The sequence below is a fragment of the Tachypleus tridentatus genome, chromosome 3 (genome assembly GCF_004210375.1).
Source record: "Tachypleus tridentatus isolate NWPU-2018 chromosome 3, ASM421037v1, whole genome shotgun sequence".
Taxonomy (NCBI): Eukaryota; Metazoa; Arthropoda; class Merostomata; order Xiphosura; family Limulidae; genus Tachypleus; species Tachypleus tridentatus.
In genome coordinates this window covers 3,204,990-3,219,077 of record NC_134827.1, presented here as the reverse complement: position 1 = coordinate 3,219,077, position 14,088 = coordinate 3,204,990, and the positions used below count along the sequence as shown (strand labels likewise).

General features: G+C 34.6%; 1 protein-coding gene across 9 annotated transcripts in view; it reads right to left on the bottom strand.

The window, feature by feature from the left end:
- Gcn5 (Gcn5 acetyltransferase) overlaps positions 1–14,088 on the bottom strand; it is a 75,600-nt gene that overhangs the window by 26,014 nt on the left and 35,498 nt on the right. For all 9 annotated transcript variants that reach the window (XM_076492511.1, XM_076492509.1, XM_076492508.1 and 6 more), the window contains exons 11-13: positions 12,545–12,618; positions 2,795–2,985; positions 1,869–1,995 (exon numbers count right to left, since the gene is read on the bottom strand). In XM_076492511.1, the coding sequence (XP_076348626.1) occupies positions 1,869–1,995; positions 2,795–2,985; positions 12,545–12,618 (392 nt within the window). The remainder of the gene's footprint in view (positions 1–1,868; positions 1,996–2,794; positions 2,986–12,544; positions 12,619–14,088) is intronic.

Below are 14,088 nucleotides of genomic sequence, written 5' to 3'. Positions count from 1 at the left end.
CCCTGAGGGTGGAAATGCAACATTGTTGGTTGAACACACCTGATAACAACATTCACATACAACCCTGAATGTATTTTTCCCTTTTAAAAAAAAACAAGATGATTCAACCATTGTTATAAGGAAGTTTGTCACACCATTACATCACCTCTGGTATACATACTGCTGAAATATCACAAAATGTGTTCTTTAATATCTTTGTTCTTGTTTTATAACTACTTAAAAAGTTAAAATATGATTCATCATACCATTACACAGACTTTCATTTATTGTCTAGTCTACATATTGTGTTCTTTCTTGTTTGCAACTCAAATAGTTTTCAGCCTCTTTGTAAGTTGCCATACTTTTTTTAAAGCTAATCTTCATTATCCTAAAAAGATGTTTGTTTTTAAATTTTAGTTACTTTTATAACAATAAATAAAGAATAAAAATAAAAACATAAAATAAGTTACTTACTCAATCTTTTTTTTATTTCTCACTGTTGAATGTCAAGAACATTTAAGCCAACATATTACATACTAATGGCAATCATGCAATAAATTATTTTTAATTAAATAACAACCAAAGAACATAGACTAGTAACATGCAAAAAAAACAGACAATTTCCCTTACCTTTCAAAATTTTTCTGGCTTTATAACTATGCAATAAAATCCATTACAAATTCATCCAAATTAGCTGTTGTGGTTCCCATTGGAACCAAAGTTATATTATAAATGAAATTGATACTTTTCTATTCAGAAAAACTGATACTTCTCTATTCAGAATACAAAGTAATCAATATAACGTTTGATAAATGAAAACCTTGAATTTTTGTCTTTCTGTTGGCTGTAGGTAATGTGTAGTTAAATGAAAAAGAGAGCTATTAACAAAGCCTGAGAGAGAGGATGTGGCAAGACATATGATTTTATATTCATGGCTCTCCAAGCAAAATTGAAAGCTAAAAATTACAGTTTGTCTGAGCAATAATGATTCTATTGAGAGAAATTTACCTTAAATTTTGTACATTTTGAAGAGGAGGTAGATAAAATAGAGAAGAGACAATGCCTAGAGGAAATGTATTACAGTGTGACAATAGAAGTTCAGGATTTTTTAAAATATGGCCTTATACAATTAAGAACTTAAAACTTGTACACAATTAAAATGCAGATTATTAGGTAAATAAACGTTTATGCCATATTAGTTGGCATTATATAAATAAAAAGTAGGTTAATAAAATCTTGAATGTAAGCAAGTAAAATTTGGTGTCGTGCAGTAAAGGATGAAAAGATGAAAGGAATCAGTAAAAGGTCGTCACCTTTTGTATTTTACAAGATGACCATGTTTTGTTTTGTTTTTCATTTGGTCAGTCACCATCAGTTAGCAGTCACAGTTATCTAGTGACAGATGTAACATTTTTCTTCAATTACAACAAACTGTAAACTTTCTTGACAAATGTTTATGAACAGTTGGGAAACAGAAAGGTATCTAATAACAATGATTCTGCTGAACAGGCAACATCTACTATCACATTCTCTTTGAGAAACATCCTTGTTCTTATTTCCTGTCTTGAAAACTAATCATGATATGACTTCGTCTGTGAATTTCTAGAGCTCAAAAATTGCTTGACATATCACATCCCCAATTTATTGTTGCATATGCAAATAAAATTTTATCAATGCATGTGTGTTTCTATGCTGGGGTCCATATAAAGTTGTCAGCCACTGCAGAAAGAAATATATGTTTACTACAAACTCAGTATTATATAACCAAATGTGTACAGTTCAGAAAACAGTAAATGCTTGGGATTCTGCAACTTTAAACTTAGTATCTATCATAAAAAAAATTTTGTTTTGCTTATCTATGACAGACGTATACACACAAACTTCCTTACTTTAACTTGTTCATTTGATGTTACAGCACAGAATACAATTTCAGAAAATCCTTGAGTGGGGAACATACGAAAACATATTCCACCAATCACTCGGCCATCTTTGATTAATGCTAGAGTCTTGTGTTTCCTGTGAAAGAAAGTTACAAAGAACATACCATATGATTATTTACAGGTGATTTAAGGACTGGACATGAGGTATTAATTCATATATATAAATAAATAAACACTCACACGCACTATTCATATGAGATACAATCAAACCAACAACAATAATAATTAATAAAGACAAAACAAACTGAAAATACATATCTAATTATTTTATTATTTTTGCTTGGTGAATAATAACAAGTAGCTCAACATTCCATTAGCCAAAATTTTCAACATGAATTCTTTTCAATGTTTTTAAATTTTGACTCATGTTCTCAGTGTAATTTTATCCCAGCGTTTGTGTGCACACGCAGACACACATATGCATGAAATATAAAAAAAAGGAAGTAAAAGAAACTATTGTTTTCATTAAAGCAAATTTTAAACTACAAAATGAAACATTTAAATACTCAATAAAAGTCAATTACACCCATTACAAATTCTCACTGTTATGAACTTTGGCTAAACTGACAAGGTATCAGAGAGAAGAAAAAAGTATTTCAGTTTGTACCTGCAAATTACACATTTTGGCTTTGGAACACAAATAACAATATATTTTGTGTCAGAGAAGAAAAAAAAGCAATAGCAATATAATAAAAAATCCATTATTCTTAACTGACTTAATGTAAAAAAATATTTTCAAATTACTCAAATTTTAAGAGAAATGTATCAGGAATAATGTCCTACGTTATCTCTGAAAAATTAATTAGAAAGCAACAACATTTTGTTTTAATGAAAATCTCTTCAGTTTAAACATTATCAAAGTCAAGAATACTTACGGGTCAAATACCAATCTGGTTATGTACTCTTTTGGCATACGTGGAAGCTGGTGTGAGAACACATTTTGCAGACCTACTAACCAGATTAAGGACTCCTTACTAACTTTTCTTGTTAACGAGTTACCTACCACATGGAACTCAATCACTCCTCGACTTTCTTCAGCACGAGCAGTTTCATCTCGCGCTGCATGCTAAATGACAAAAACCTTTAATTAGATATCATTTGATAAAGATTAAAGAAAAGGCCAATAAGATATATAATAAAGATACAAAACAGTATATCTATTTAGCTTAGACAATCTGCAAAAAGTCCTGTGAAGTACCTATAACAAAACTGAAAGGGGCTACTCAACTAACAATGTAAGTGTTCATGTATGTACGTATACACACAAAATTAAATTTATGCAGTATGTTGTAAATATATGATGGAAATTATTTCTGTTGCAAAAGATGCCAAAAGGTATAACTGCAGAAAGATAACTACAATGCTAGCATACAAGCCTGTTGTGGGACATCCTGTCTCTCCAACTGTCTTTTACACAAGTCTGAAAAACAGTTGAACAAAGGGTAAAGCCACAATGTCTAGATATGGACTGCCATTTCTTATCTATGGCCAAATGTGGATATGTTGCAGCCTGAATAAATTAACTTTATATGACCTTCTTATAAAGAGTATGATAAAACTGTCCAACCAACACCCAAAACTATGATCCTGAAATTCTTAAAATTATGTAAGCATAATGCAAAAAAAATGGAAAGTAGTATTTAACTGGATGATTATATTCCATTTCATTATATTTTGAAAGGCCACATTATACTTGAAATTTATTTTCAAGTTTCTTGTAAATTTCACTACTCTATCACCTTTAAATTTCATTGCATTAATATTGACAATTAACCCTAATGTGTGCACTCCACCAACCTCATTTCTGTGAAACTATAAAAAGCAATGTTGACTATAGTTCTGAACTTATTAATGCTATTTTCACACAAAAAAAATTGTCAAACACAGCTCAGAAATTTCTAGGTTTTAGATTTTAGTTCCATTTCTATTTTTATTTCAAGTTTATGTTACATTGCAGCCATACCTTTTATTTATTGTGCCAAAAATTCCATGATGTTATCAGAGTGAATTCTGTGCATTTGCCATAAACTACCATACCTGTTGGGTGTCAATCTTGTTCAGTCCAATAAACATGCATTTGAACATTACTGTATATATGACAGTAAGAAAGCTTTATAGTATTTTAATATCAATTCTTTCAAATTTAAAACAAGTTTATTTCAACACGTCCTTGTATGTTGTTTTACTACACACACAAAATTTTAACTGCCACTACTAATGAATGTACATAATAGGTTTTGACCCTAGTTACATGATATATCCTGTTACAAAAAATTACCAAATAATTCAGACACAATAAATTACAAAGGAAATCACTTTACGGCACTTAGAAGATTAGTTCTGGTCATATTCCTCACATTATAGGCAAGATTTATATCAGAATTTGAAACTTAAGCTCTTCAGCCTATTGACACAAAGGACATATAAACACAAAATTCCTTATTTTAACTTGTTCATTTGATGTTACAGCAGCTAGGCTATCCATGCCAAACGTCCGATAAAAAAGGTAAAATTCACAAAAGGAAATTATGGTAAAACAAAACAAAGTTAAAAAAATAAATAAATAGCATAAACCCAATGTTTACATCTAGTCTACAACATCAAGAAAAAAAACTATAGTAATTCAAGTTGTAAGGGACTTTTAATAGTGTGACTATAATAATCATAACTCGCCAGAAAGACTAACATGCAAGTGCAAAAACCACCATCAATCACCTGAAGTTAGCCTTTCCAGTCCTGGTTTTGAGTTACTTAATGTTATGGTCAGTTTCTAATTTCAAATTGAACTAGATGAACTGTGATTTTTAAAAGAGAGCCACATTAAAAAGGTGTAAAGTATAAATTAAAAAATTAAATGAATTAAAAAGATTGATGGCCTTTAAAAACTAAAAGCCTTACCAAGGTGGACAGTGTCACCATCACCAATAACAGTGTCTAACGTTATGGACAAACCCTGGGACAGAACATACTTAAAATGGTGCCATCGTTGTGAATCATAACAATGACAAGAAAGTAAAATATGGCTTATTGTAATCTGAGCGTTAAACAAAGTACACACTGGTGCATCAGTTCCAAATAAAAGAAAACGATGAGTTAAAAAACTGTGACCAATGCGTAGTCTAGTTAGAACAACTTGCTCTTTCTGATCCTTACATAAAATAGATGGCCAAAGTCCAATATAGGGTTTTATTTGGAAAAGCTTATTTTCGCGTTGCTCACTCCAAGTCGACTGCCAACTGGCATGGAGTCGAGCCTTGAATACAGGACCATAGCCCAAGTATGGGGCAGGCACAGCAGTGATAGTGCTAGAGCAGATAGACCTAGCTACAGTGTCAGCAAGCTTGTTCCCGTGAATACCAACGTGGTCCAATATCCAGAAAAACTGGATAGACGTAGATGTTAAAGAGAAATAGGCCACTCGATTTTGAATATCGGCGAGAACAGGGTGTGAACCAACGTGAAGCGATTCCAGGACCAGTAGAGAACTAAGCCAGTCAGTATAAATCGTACAGTTCGAGTACTGCTTAGCTTCTATGTGGATCCAGGGCAAGAGAAATGGCATTCAGTTCAGCAGTGAACACAGAAGCAGTAGAGGGGATTCTGTGTGCAACCACTAAACCACAACAAACCATGGCAGAGCTCACACAGTCACCTGATTTCAAACCATCTGTATAAACAGGAATGGAAGGATGGTTCGAAAGATGTTCAGCAAATAGCAGACAGTATTTCCAATCAGTAATGTCTACTTATATCATATTAGTTAAAGATAGGTCACAATTAAGGACTGTAAGAAGCCATGGTGGGATGGGCTGACCAGTGAATACAGCAATGTTATCGAGGAACAGACCCAATTCATCTAATTGCGCCTGGATACGAAGGCCAAAAGGAGCAATGACAGACTGTCTGGTCTGAAAGAGCACGGGCCCATTGAGGAATGAAAATACAACCCCAGGAGGGATGCTTTGGTAAGGAATGAAGTTTCAAAGAATATAGTAAAGACAGTTGCAAACGGCAAAGGTGCAAAGAAGGTTCATGAGATTCTATGTATAAGTTCTGAACTGGGGAGGTGTGGAAACCTGTCGTTAATGATGAATGGGGTCCAGCATCTTTAAGGCCGATGGTGTGGCAGAGCCATAGACCAGTGATCCATAGTCGAGTTTGGATCAAATAAGAGCACTATATATCTTTAGCATAGAACATTGATCTGCTCCCCAAGTGGTGGAAGAAAAGACACAGAGGATGTTCAGTGCTCTTGTACATTTGACCTGTAGCTGCTTGATGTGTGGTATAAAGGTTAGCTTACGGTCAAAGATAAGCCCCAAGAACTTAGTCCCAGAGACCACAGGCAGCACAACTTCACTGATATGGAATTCAGGATCAGGGTGAATACCCCGTTGGCAGCAAAAGTGCATGCCAATGGTTTTAGAGAAAAGAACAGGAAAGTGTCGAACCAACACAAACTCAGAATCTCCTGTCCATTAAAAAAGGTTTAATAAAAAATGGCCAAATGGCCACACACACACACATATATATATATATGGAGGTTTCACAATATACCATATCTCCATGTTGTATCATAAAGCCTTCTCAATGTCAAAAAATATTGATATAAGATGTTATCATTTGAGAAATGCTTCTCTGATTGACGTTTCTAGTTGAATCAGATGGTCCAATGTAGAGTGCTGTTGTTGGAAGCCACACTGGGTGGGAGAGAAGAGGTTATTTGATTCGAGGAACCAAACAAGATGAGTGTCAACCATCCTCTCTAAGGTCTTACAGAGACAGCTCGTTAAAGCAATTGGATGGTAGTTTGAAGGAATATTGGGATCCTTCCCAGTCTTGGAGAAAGGCAGGACAACAGCCTGGCACCAGGCATCAGGAAAAACATTCTTCTGCCAGATCTGGTTAAAAACAACCAGAAAAATATCAAGAGATGCAGGAGATAGATGGTGCAGCATCTCATAGTCTATATCATAAGGTCCAACCGATATACTGCCAGAAAGATGAGGGGCCAGTTTGAGTTCTACCAGTGTAAAGGGAGGATTATAGTCACAGAGACAATCAGCTCGAAAGGAAAGAAGTGGTTGCTCTGCTTGAGTCTTGATGGCTAAGAAGGTGGAAGAAGAAGCAGAAGTGCTAAATATCTGACAAAAGCTTTACCTAGAGTATTGGTGATGCTCTGGGTATCAATTACTTCCTGGCCATCAGAGAGCAAGACCGAGAAAAGGACAGAGCAATATTGCCCAATGGCCCTTTGAATCTTGTCCCAAATGACTTTGGAACTGGTAGTAGAGAATATGCTGGTTGTGTACTTAATCCAAAATTCCTTCTGGCTTTGACGTCTTACCCATAGAGCATGTGCATGGGCCCGCTTGAAAGCTATGCGGTTCGAGAGCGTGGAATATCTACAAAAAGTATCCCAGGCTCATTTTTGAGCCTTCCATGCTATGTGGCAGGCAGGATTCCACCATGGATGAGGATATAGTGGAAAACGTGTTGAGGTCTTAGGAATACATTAAGCAGCTGCTTATATAATACAATCAGTTACTGCTCCCACACAGTTGTTTATTGATGGCTTACAGACAGTGGCAGGATCAAGTTTTGTGAGAGCAGTGAAAGAAGGCCAGTTTGCCTAATCCAGCTTCCACTGGGGCATGCGGATCGAGTGGCATCGGCCACAGTCAGTCTCTCTCAAGATTATAGGAAAATGATCATTGCCTCATGGATTATTGTCAACCCTCCATGAAAAATGGAAAAATAACAGATGGGAGCAAACTGAGAGATCAATAGCAGCAAAGGACTGACTAAGCACATGGAAATAAGTTGAAAAATCAGTATTGAAATTAGAAAGGTTGTGACCAGAAAGAATACGCTCCACAGAGCGACACTTCCTATCAATATCAGAACTTCCCCAGAGATGTCCATTAAAGTCCCCCAGGATGAAAAAGGGAGATGACAACTGTTCAATGAGAGCATCAAGGTCTGATTGATCATATGTCTCTCCAAGTGACAGGTAGAGAGAATAAACAGTGATGATATGACCCTAGGAAACACGGATGGCTATGGCCTCCAAGGCTGTGTCGAGTGGCAAAGATAGGGTGGGCACATGCTGATCAACCAACAGTGCCACCCCTCCATACACTCATCCATCACACAGCCTGTCATTTCTGTATAAAGAAAACCACTGAAAGGTGACTGTATCAGTAGGCTTCAGAAATGTTTCCTGTAAGGAAAGACAAACAGGATGGTAGAAAGCAATCGGTGTTTTGATATCATCTAGATTAAAGCGTAAACCTCGAAAGTTCCACTGTATCAGGGTGGCTATTTTTTTTTACATGTAGGCAAATTGGGTGGAAATCCCTTCTGTTTACGACCACGTATATTTTTTCCTTACTTTCTTTAATCAAGGGAAGTCTATTGACCTCCATGGTTCCTGCCCTGGGTCTATTGAGCAGGTCTTTGCTGTTGGAATGGGATTCCAGAGACTGAGGACGTGAACAAATGATTGTTTTGCATCTTGGGGTGAGAGAGAAAGATGGATCTGAAAAAATTCCTGAACCTAGAAGCAAAGGATGTGGATCTTGGGGTTTGGTGGAATGTATATAAGGGACAGAGATGGGTGTTGAAGTTGATTCATTAACTTTTTTAACCATGGAGCTCAAAAGACTTTTCATTCGGATTGAGAACGATTCTTTTGGAGGCACAGAGAGATCCATCTGCACTACCATTATAGTAGTGAAACGAAATGCAGCAGCATTCATGAAGTGGTAGACAGCAACTTTTAAGCCTCACGATAAGTAATGTCATGAATCGTTTTCAAATGCTGCACCTCTTTTTCTTCCAACCATTTAGTGCAAGAACAAAAGTAGGATGGGTGAGAGCCATTGCAATTGATGCAATGAGGGTCCATTTCCCAATCACAGGCATCATGGTCCTTGCCACTGCAACGAGCACACGTCAAGGAACCACGAAATGATGTCTTCAAGTGACCAAATCGCTCAAACTGGAAATACCTGAGAGGGTTTGGAATGTATTGCCATACCTTGCAATTAAGATAACCTACCTTGATGGTGGCAGGTGACGTAAATGTCAGAATGAGGACACTGGTCAGCTTCATAATTTCATCTTTGCAAGTAGAGATATGCCTTACTACAGAAACACCTTGGGTGGAGAAACCAGCAAGAATCTCCAACTCTGGGATGTTCTTCAATTCCCTCTCAACTATAACTCCTCGTGAGAAATTCAAAGTAGCATGAGGTGTAACCTCAATAGGTATATCCCCAATTGCCTTTGAATTCAACAGGAGTTCACTGTGTTGAGATGTGGATGTTTCTACCAATATGTCACCAGATTGAAGCTTTTTTACTGACATTGGAGAGCCAGCATGTCCCTCTAGTCCCTTATGAATGAAAAAGGGAGACATATGCCCTAAAGGTTTGTCTGAAAGTGAGTGCAATATGAGAAAATGAAGTACAACAGGTGGTACTGATGGTGAGGATTGCTGCTCAAAATTTTCAAGATGTGGTCGTTTACCTATAGACTGTTTTTACACTATTTTATTAAGATTTTTAATTGGAGTATCCATAATAAAGAAAGGGAAATTTTGGTGCCCACTGACCCCACCCACCATAAAGCCCTATGAGGGGACACACTACAATGTCCAACAAGGACACTGTAGCAATGCCAGGGTTTCATGAGTACTATACCCGAACACCAGCAACAGATATAATGTCCATAACACCTGTTGAGAATATCCAACACTGGATCTTAGCCCGAATAGACCAGATGATTGACCCAAGCGGGGCAACCCTAAAACCCACCCATCTACAGGAATTCAAAGCCAAAGTGGTGTGTTAGGGTTGGACCCCTCAACCACCAGGATCCTCTCCTCCCCTTCACAGGTTGCCACACATGACAAACACATGGGTGGATGTTTAGATCCCAGAGGAGGTAAACTGAAAGAACAGAACCTTCCCTGGAAGGTCCCCTCACCATGTACAGGAATCCACACCGAGAGGAAGAAGGAAAAATAAAAAGTTTTACTTGATATTAATAGTACATATAAATCACATGGTTATCATTCCAGATATTAGTTCATTTTAAAAAATGAACTAAATATAAAATTATGCTAAATTATTGAACTTAAAACTGCTAGTTTGAATGCAAAATAATACAAAAATCACAAACTCATTTCAGTCGAAAGTGCTGAGCCTAATTTGCATAAAGACCATGCACTCACCATTCAACAGATCTTAATCTTAAACATTCATGGATTAACTTCTTTCATAAAATATATATATAATATTATGATTAAAATAAATAGATACATGATATAGCATGATTTAAGATGCTATAGAGAAATAATAAAAGTCACATACATTTCATGCAGTTTTTTTCCATTAGTAAATTTTCTACGCTTATAAAAAGTGCTATTGCATGCTAATAAATAAAACCTTTACATGAAACAGCACCACCCACATTAAGGATGTAAAATCCAGAAAACAATATTCCATCAAATGCTTTTTTTTAACATTCTATGATTTGTCAAAGATATGGCAATTGGAGTAACATGACTGAGACTGATACCTTCAAATTGTGATTGGCTAAAAGTTTCATAATTCAAATTTCATTAAAGAATACAATTTAGTACAAATAGTTGAATGTTTTGCTACTATCTAAAAACAAACTCTGAAATCCAATAAAAGATAAGACAGACTGACCCTGGTAGGTAAGGGGTTAAATGTTTGTATCAGGAATTCAATGTTCACATATAAATAAAACTAAGAAAAGCTGTTATTCTATGGGCACCAAAATCATATGGCTGGAACGTGCCTTAGGTAAGGGAAAATGTGCTCTTGTTACTAGTTTTAAACTGTATTAACCAGGTACAGTTTTAAGCTACATTTTATGTTAAGTTCATTAAGGTATTTGATGACAAACTTGTCTGATTACACTTTGAATATAAGACTTAAAAAATTGTGACATGCACAAAAGATCCAAAAACGATGGTTTAATCATGGTGAATTCATTAACTTTTAACCTCTCAACACAGGCTCGGTTGATTTGACTTAGTTACTTATTTAAAATCTTTAGTGATTTAATACTACTAACTTTTAATACAGAATATATATCTTCACACAATTTGACTATATTTCAGTTAACATTACAAATCTTTTACATACAAAAATAATTTTAGGGAAGTATTTTTAAAAATTAAAAAAAAAGAAGTTCATCCATTAATATACTGAGTGCTTGTTTTGTCTGTGTACAAAACGATTTTCATGTTAAGATTAAAAATATTTTTTTCCTCTCAAAAGTCTCAAATTTCCTTTGTGTAATCCCTGAAAACTCCTAAATATATTTCAAACATTTGTTTTCAATAAAACCTTATATTTTTTTCTGTTATTTTCTGTATCCTATCTTTATATACGGTTGATCAATATGACAGATCTTGTAATCAAAAGTGTAAGTCATTTAAAGCCCTAACAGTATATATCTATTTATAATTAAATTTTCTTTTATTGCCCTTTATAGCTTGGCTAACTACTATTTGTGCCATTACACACTCAAAATTGTTCAGGGAACATGGAGCTTACATTACACTATCCAATTGTGTTACCCATAACCTACTTGTGTGAATGCCTCATGAAATGTTTATGTTACATAATATAATCTTAACTAACCTAAAGAGATCGCTATTTTTACCTTTTGGTTATTTTTACAATAAAAAAATAAAAGATAAACATGAAAATTAAGAAATAAAGTGTTTACCCAAATTTTCTATTTTCTTGCTGTCGATTGCTGACGACACTTAACCCTATTTTATTTCTTTTTTTTCTATATTAATGACAATAATGTACTCAATTTTTATTTAATAAAACAATTCACAAAAGGACAAACTAATAACATGCAATACGTAGACAGTTTCCCCTAACTCTCAATTTCTTCTGGCCTTTTAACTATGTGACAAAAGCCATTACAGATTCATTCAATCTAGTTATTATCTTTCCTGTAGCAATAAACCTTGTACTAAAAGATAAACTACCAATTGTCTGCTCAGAACACAATAAAATATAATGTCATTTGATAAGTGAAAATTCTGGCTTTTTATCTGTTATAAAAAATATATAATTAAATGTGACAAAGAACTACTGACAAATTGTGATAAGGAGAATGCGACAGGTGGGTGTGGCAAGAGGAGTTTGATTTTCTGTTTGATAGCTCTGCAACAAAATAAAATTGAAGGTCAAAAAAGTATGGTTTGTCTGAGCAATGACAATTTTATAGTGGGTAATTCACATTTAATTTTGTACTTACTGGAGAGGTAGTGGATAAAAATCAAAAGAGAACATGCATACAGTAAGTGTGTCGTGTGTGTCATACTAGAGAAAATTCAAGATTTTTTAAAATCTTAAAACTCATATACTATAAAAATATAGATTATTAGCTAAGATTTTATGTTATATTAATTGGAATAACACAAATAAAAAATAAGTGAATAAAATTTTGAACATAAGTCACTAAAACCTTTTGTCACACACAGCAAAGGATGCCTGTGGCAATAAAGTTAACATGCACATTTCAACCAAGCTAAAAACAATTGTTCATTTATGAGGTTAACATACTTCGGGGCCCAACATTTCTTTTGGATCAGTTATAGTTTTTAATATCTCGGCAACTGTTTCTTCTGGAATATCCCCTGTTTGATAAAGAAAAATATGATATTAAGTTTCACCTTTTTTTTAAATTACAAAAATATACAACAAAATTATTTTACATTTATAGCCTGCTTACATAAAAAGTTGATTTTTTCTTCTTTTAAATATGAAACAAATTATAACACGATATGCATAATGGAAAACTGCAAAATATTTTATAGTCTTACAAATATATAAACAAAGCTGTATTTCAGCTTCAAGACTATTACGGTAACAAAAGCAAGTGATGAAAATGATGTTCATCAGTAATCCAATAAACTTGATTGATACTGAATAGCATTTAAGTTTTTAGTTGGAAAAAGTTAGTCAGAGATAATATTTATCTTAGTAAGTTAATCTGTTTATATATCAAGTCAACCCATAAGTAATGTTCGAAAATTTAATACAGAAAGTGCATTATCATTTCTCTCTTCGTAGAAGGCTTTAATGACTAAAATTTGTTGTAGTAGATGTATAAAAATGTTCAGACAAATAAAAGAAATAACCCTAGTCCACTTTTTCAGATCATTAATAAAATAAATTCTTATGAAGATGGATATGTCTCAGGAGCACATTGGTCACATAATGCTTTATGAGTTTAAAAAAGGCAATAGTGCAGCAAAAACTACATGAAACATTCAAGGTTTTTATGGTGTGGAGTCTCTCAATGAAAGAAAATGTTAAAGATGGTTTCAAAAATTCAGATCAGGCGTCTACAGCCTAAGTGATATGCCACATTAAGGTCATCCTGTTGAGTTTAATGACAACTAACTGCTGGCTACACTTGATGAAGATTGTGCTGTAACAGTTGAAGAACTAGTATAGAAACTTAATTCAACCTATTTAATAGTTCACCATCATCTGAAACAGCTTGAAAAGGTGTCAAAACTTGGAAAATGGGTCCCCATGATTTGACAGAAGCCAACCTTAGAGCAAGAGTGAAATTTCACTTCTCTGCACTCTCGCAAACGTAATTCACCTTTTTCTGACATGAAAAATGGATATATTATATATTATAAAAATGTTAAGCACCACAGACAACGGCTCAGTGCAGGTAAACTGGTTATAGCACAGCCCAAAATGGACCTCCACCCAAGGAAAGTCTTAAGCATTTGGTGGGATATTGTTGGTGTGATCCACTTTGAGTTGCTGCCACTTAATGTAACAATCACATCAGACTTTTACTGTCAACAGTTAGAGCATTTGAATGTTGCACTGAAAGAAAAGAGGCCTGTTTTGATCAATCATAAAGGTGTTGTGTTACACCAAAATAATGCATGGCTCCATACAGCAAGGATCACATTTGCAAAGATTGAAGAGCTGGACTCAGAAAAACTTCCACATCCTCTTTAGTCTCCAGACCTTGTCCCATCTGATTATCATCTATTCCAAAGTTTGTAGAACTATCTTGATGGAAAAGAGCTTGGAAAACATGAAGATGTTAAAATTACCCTTTCTACATTCTTTACCTC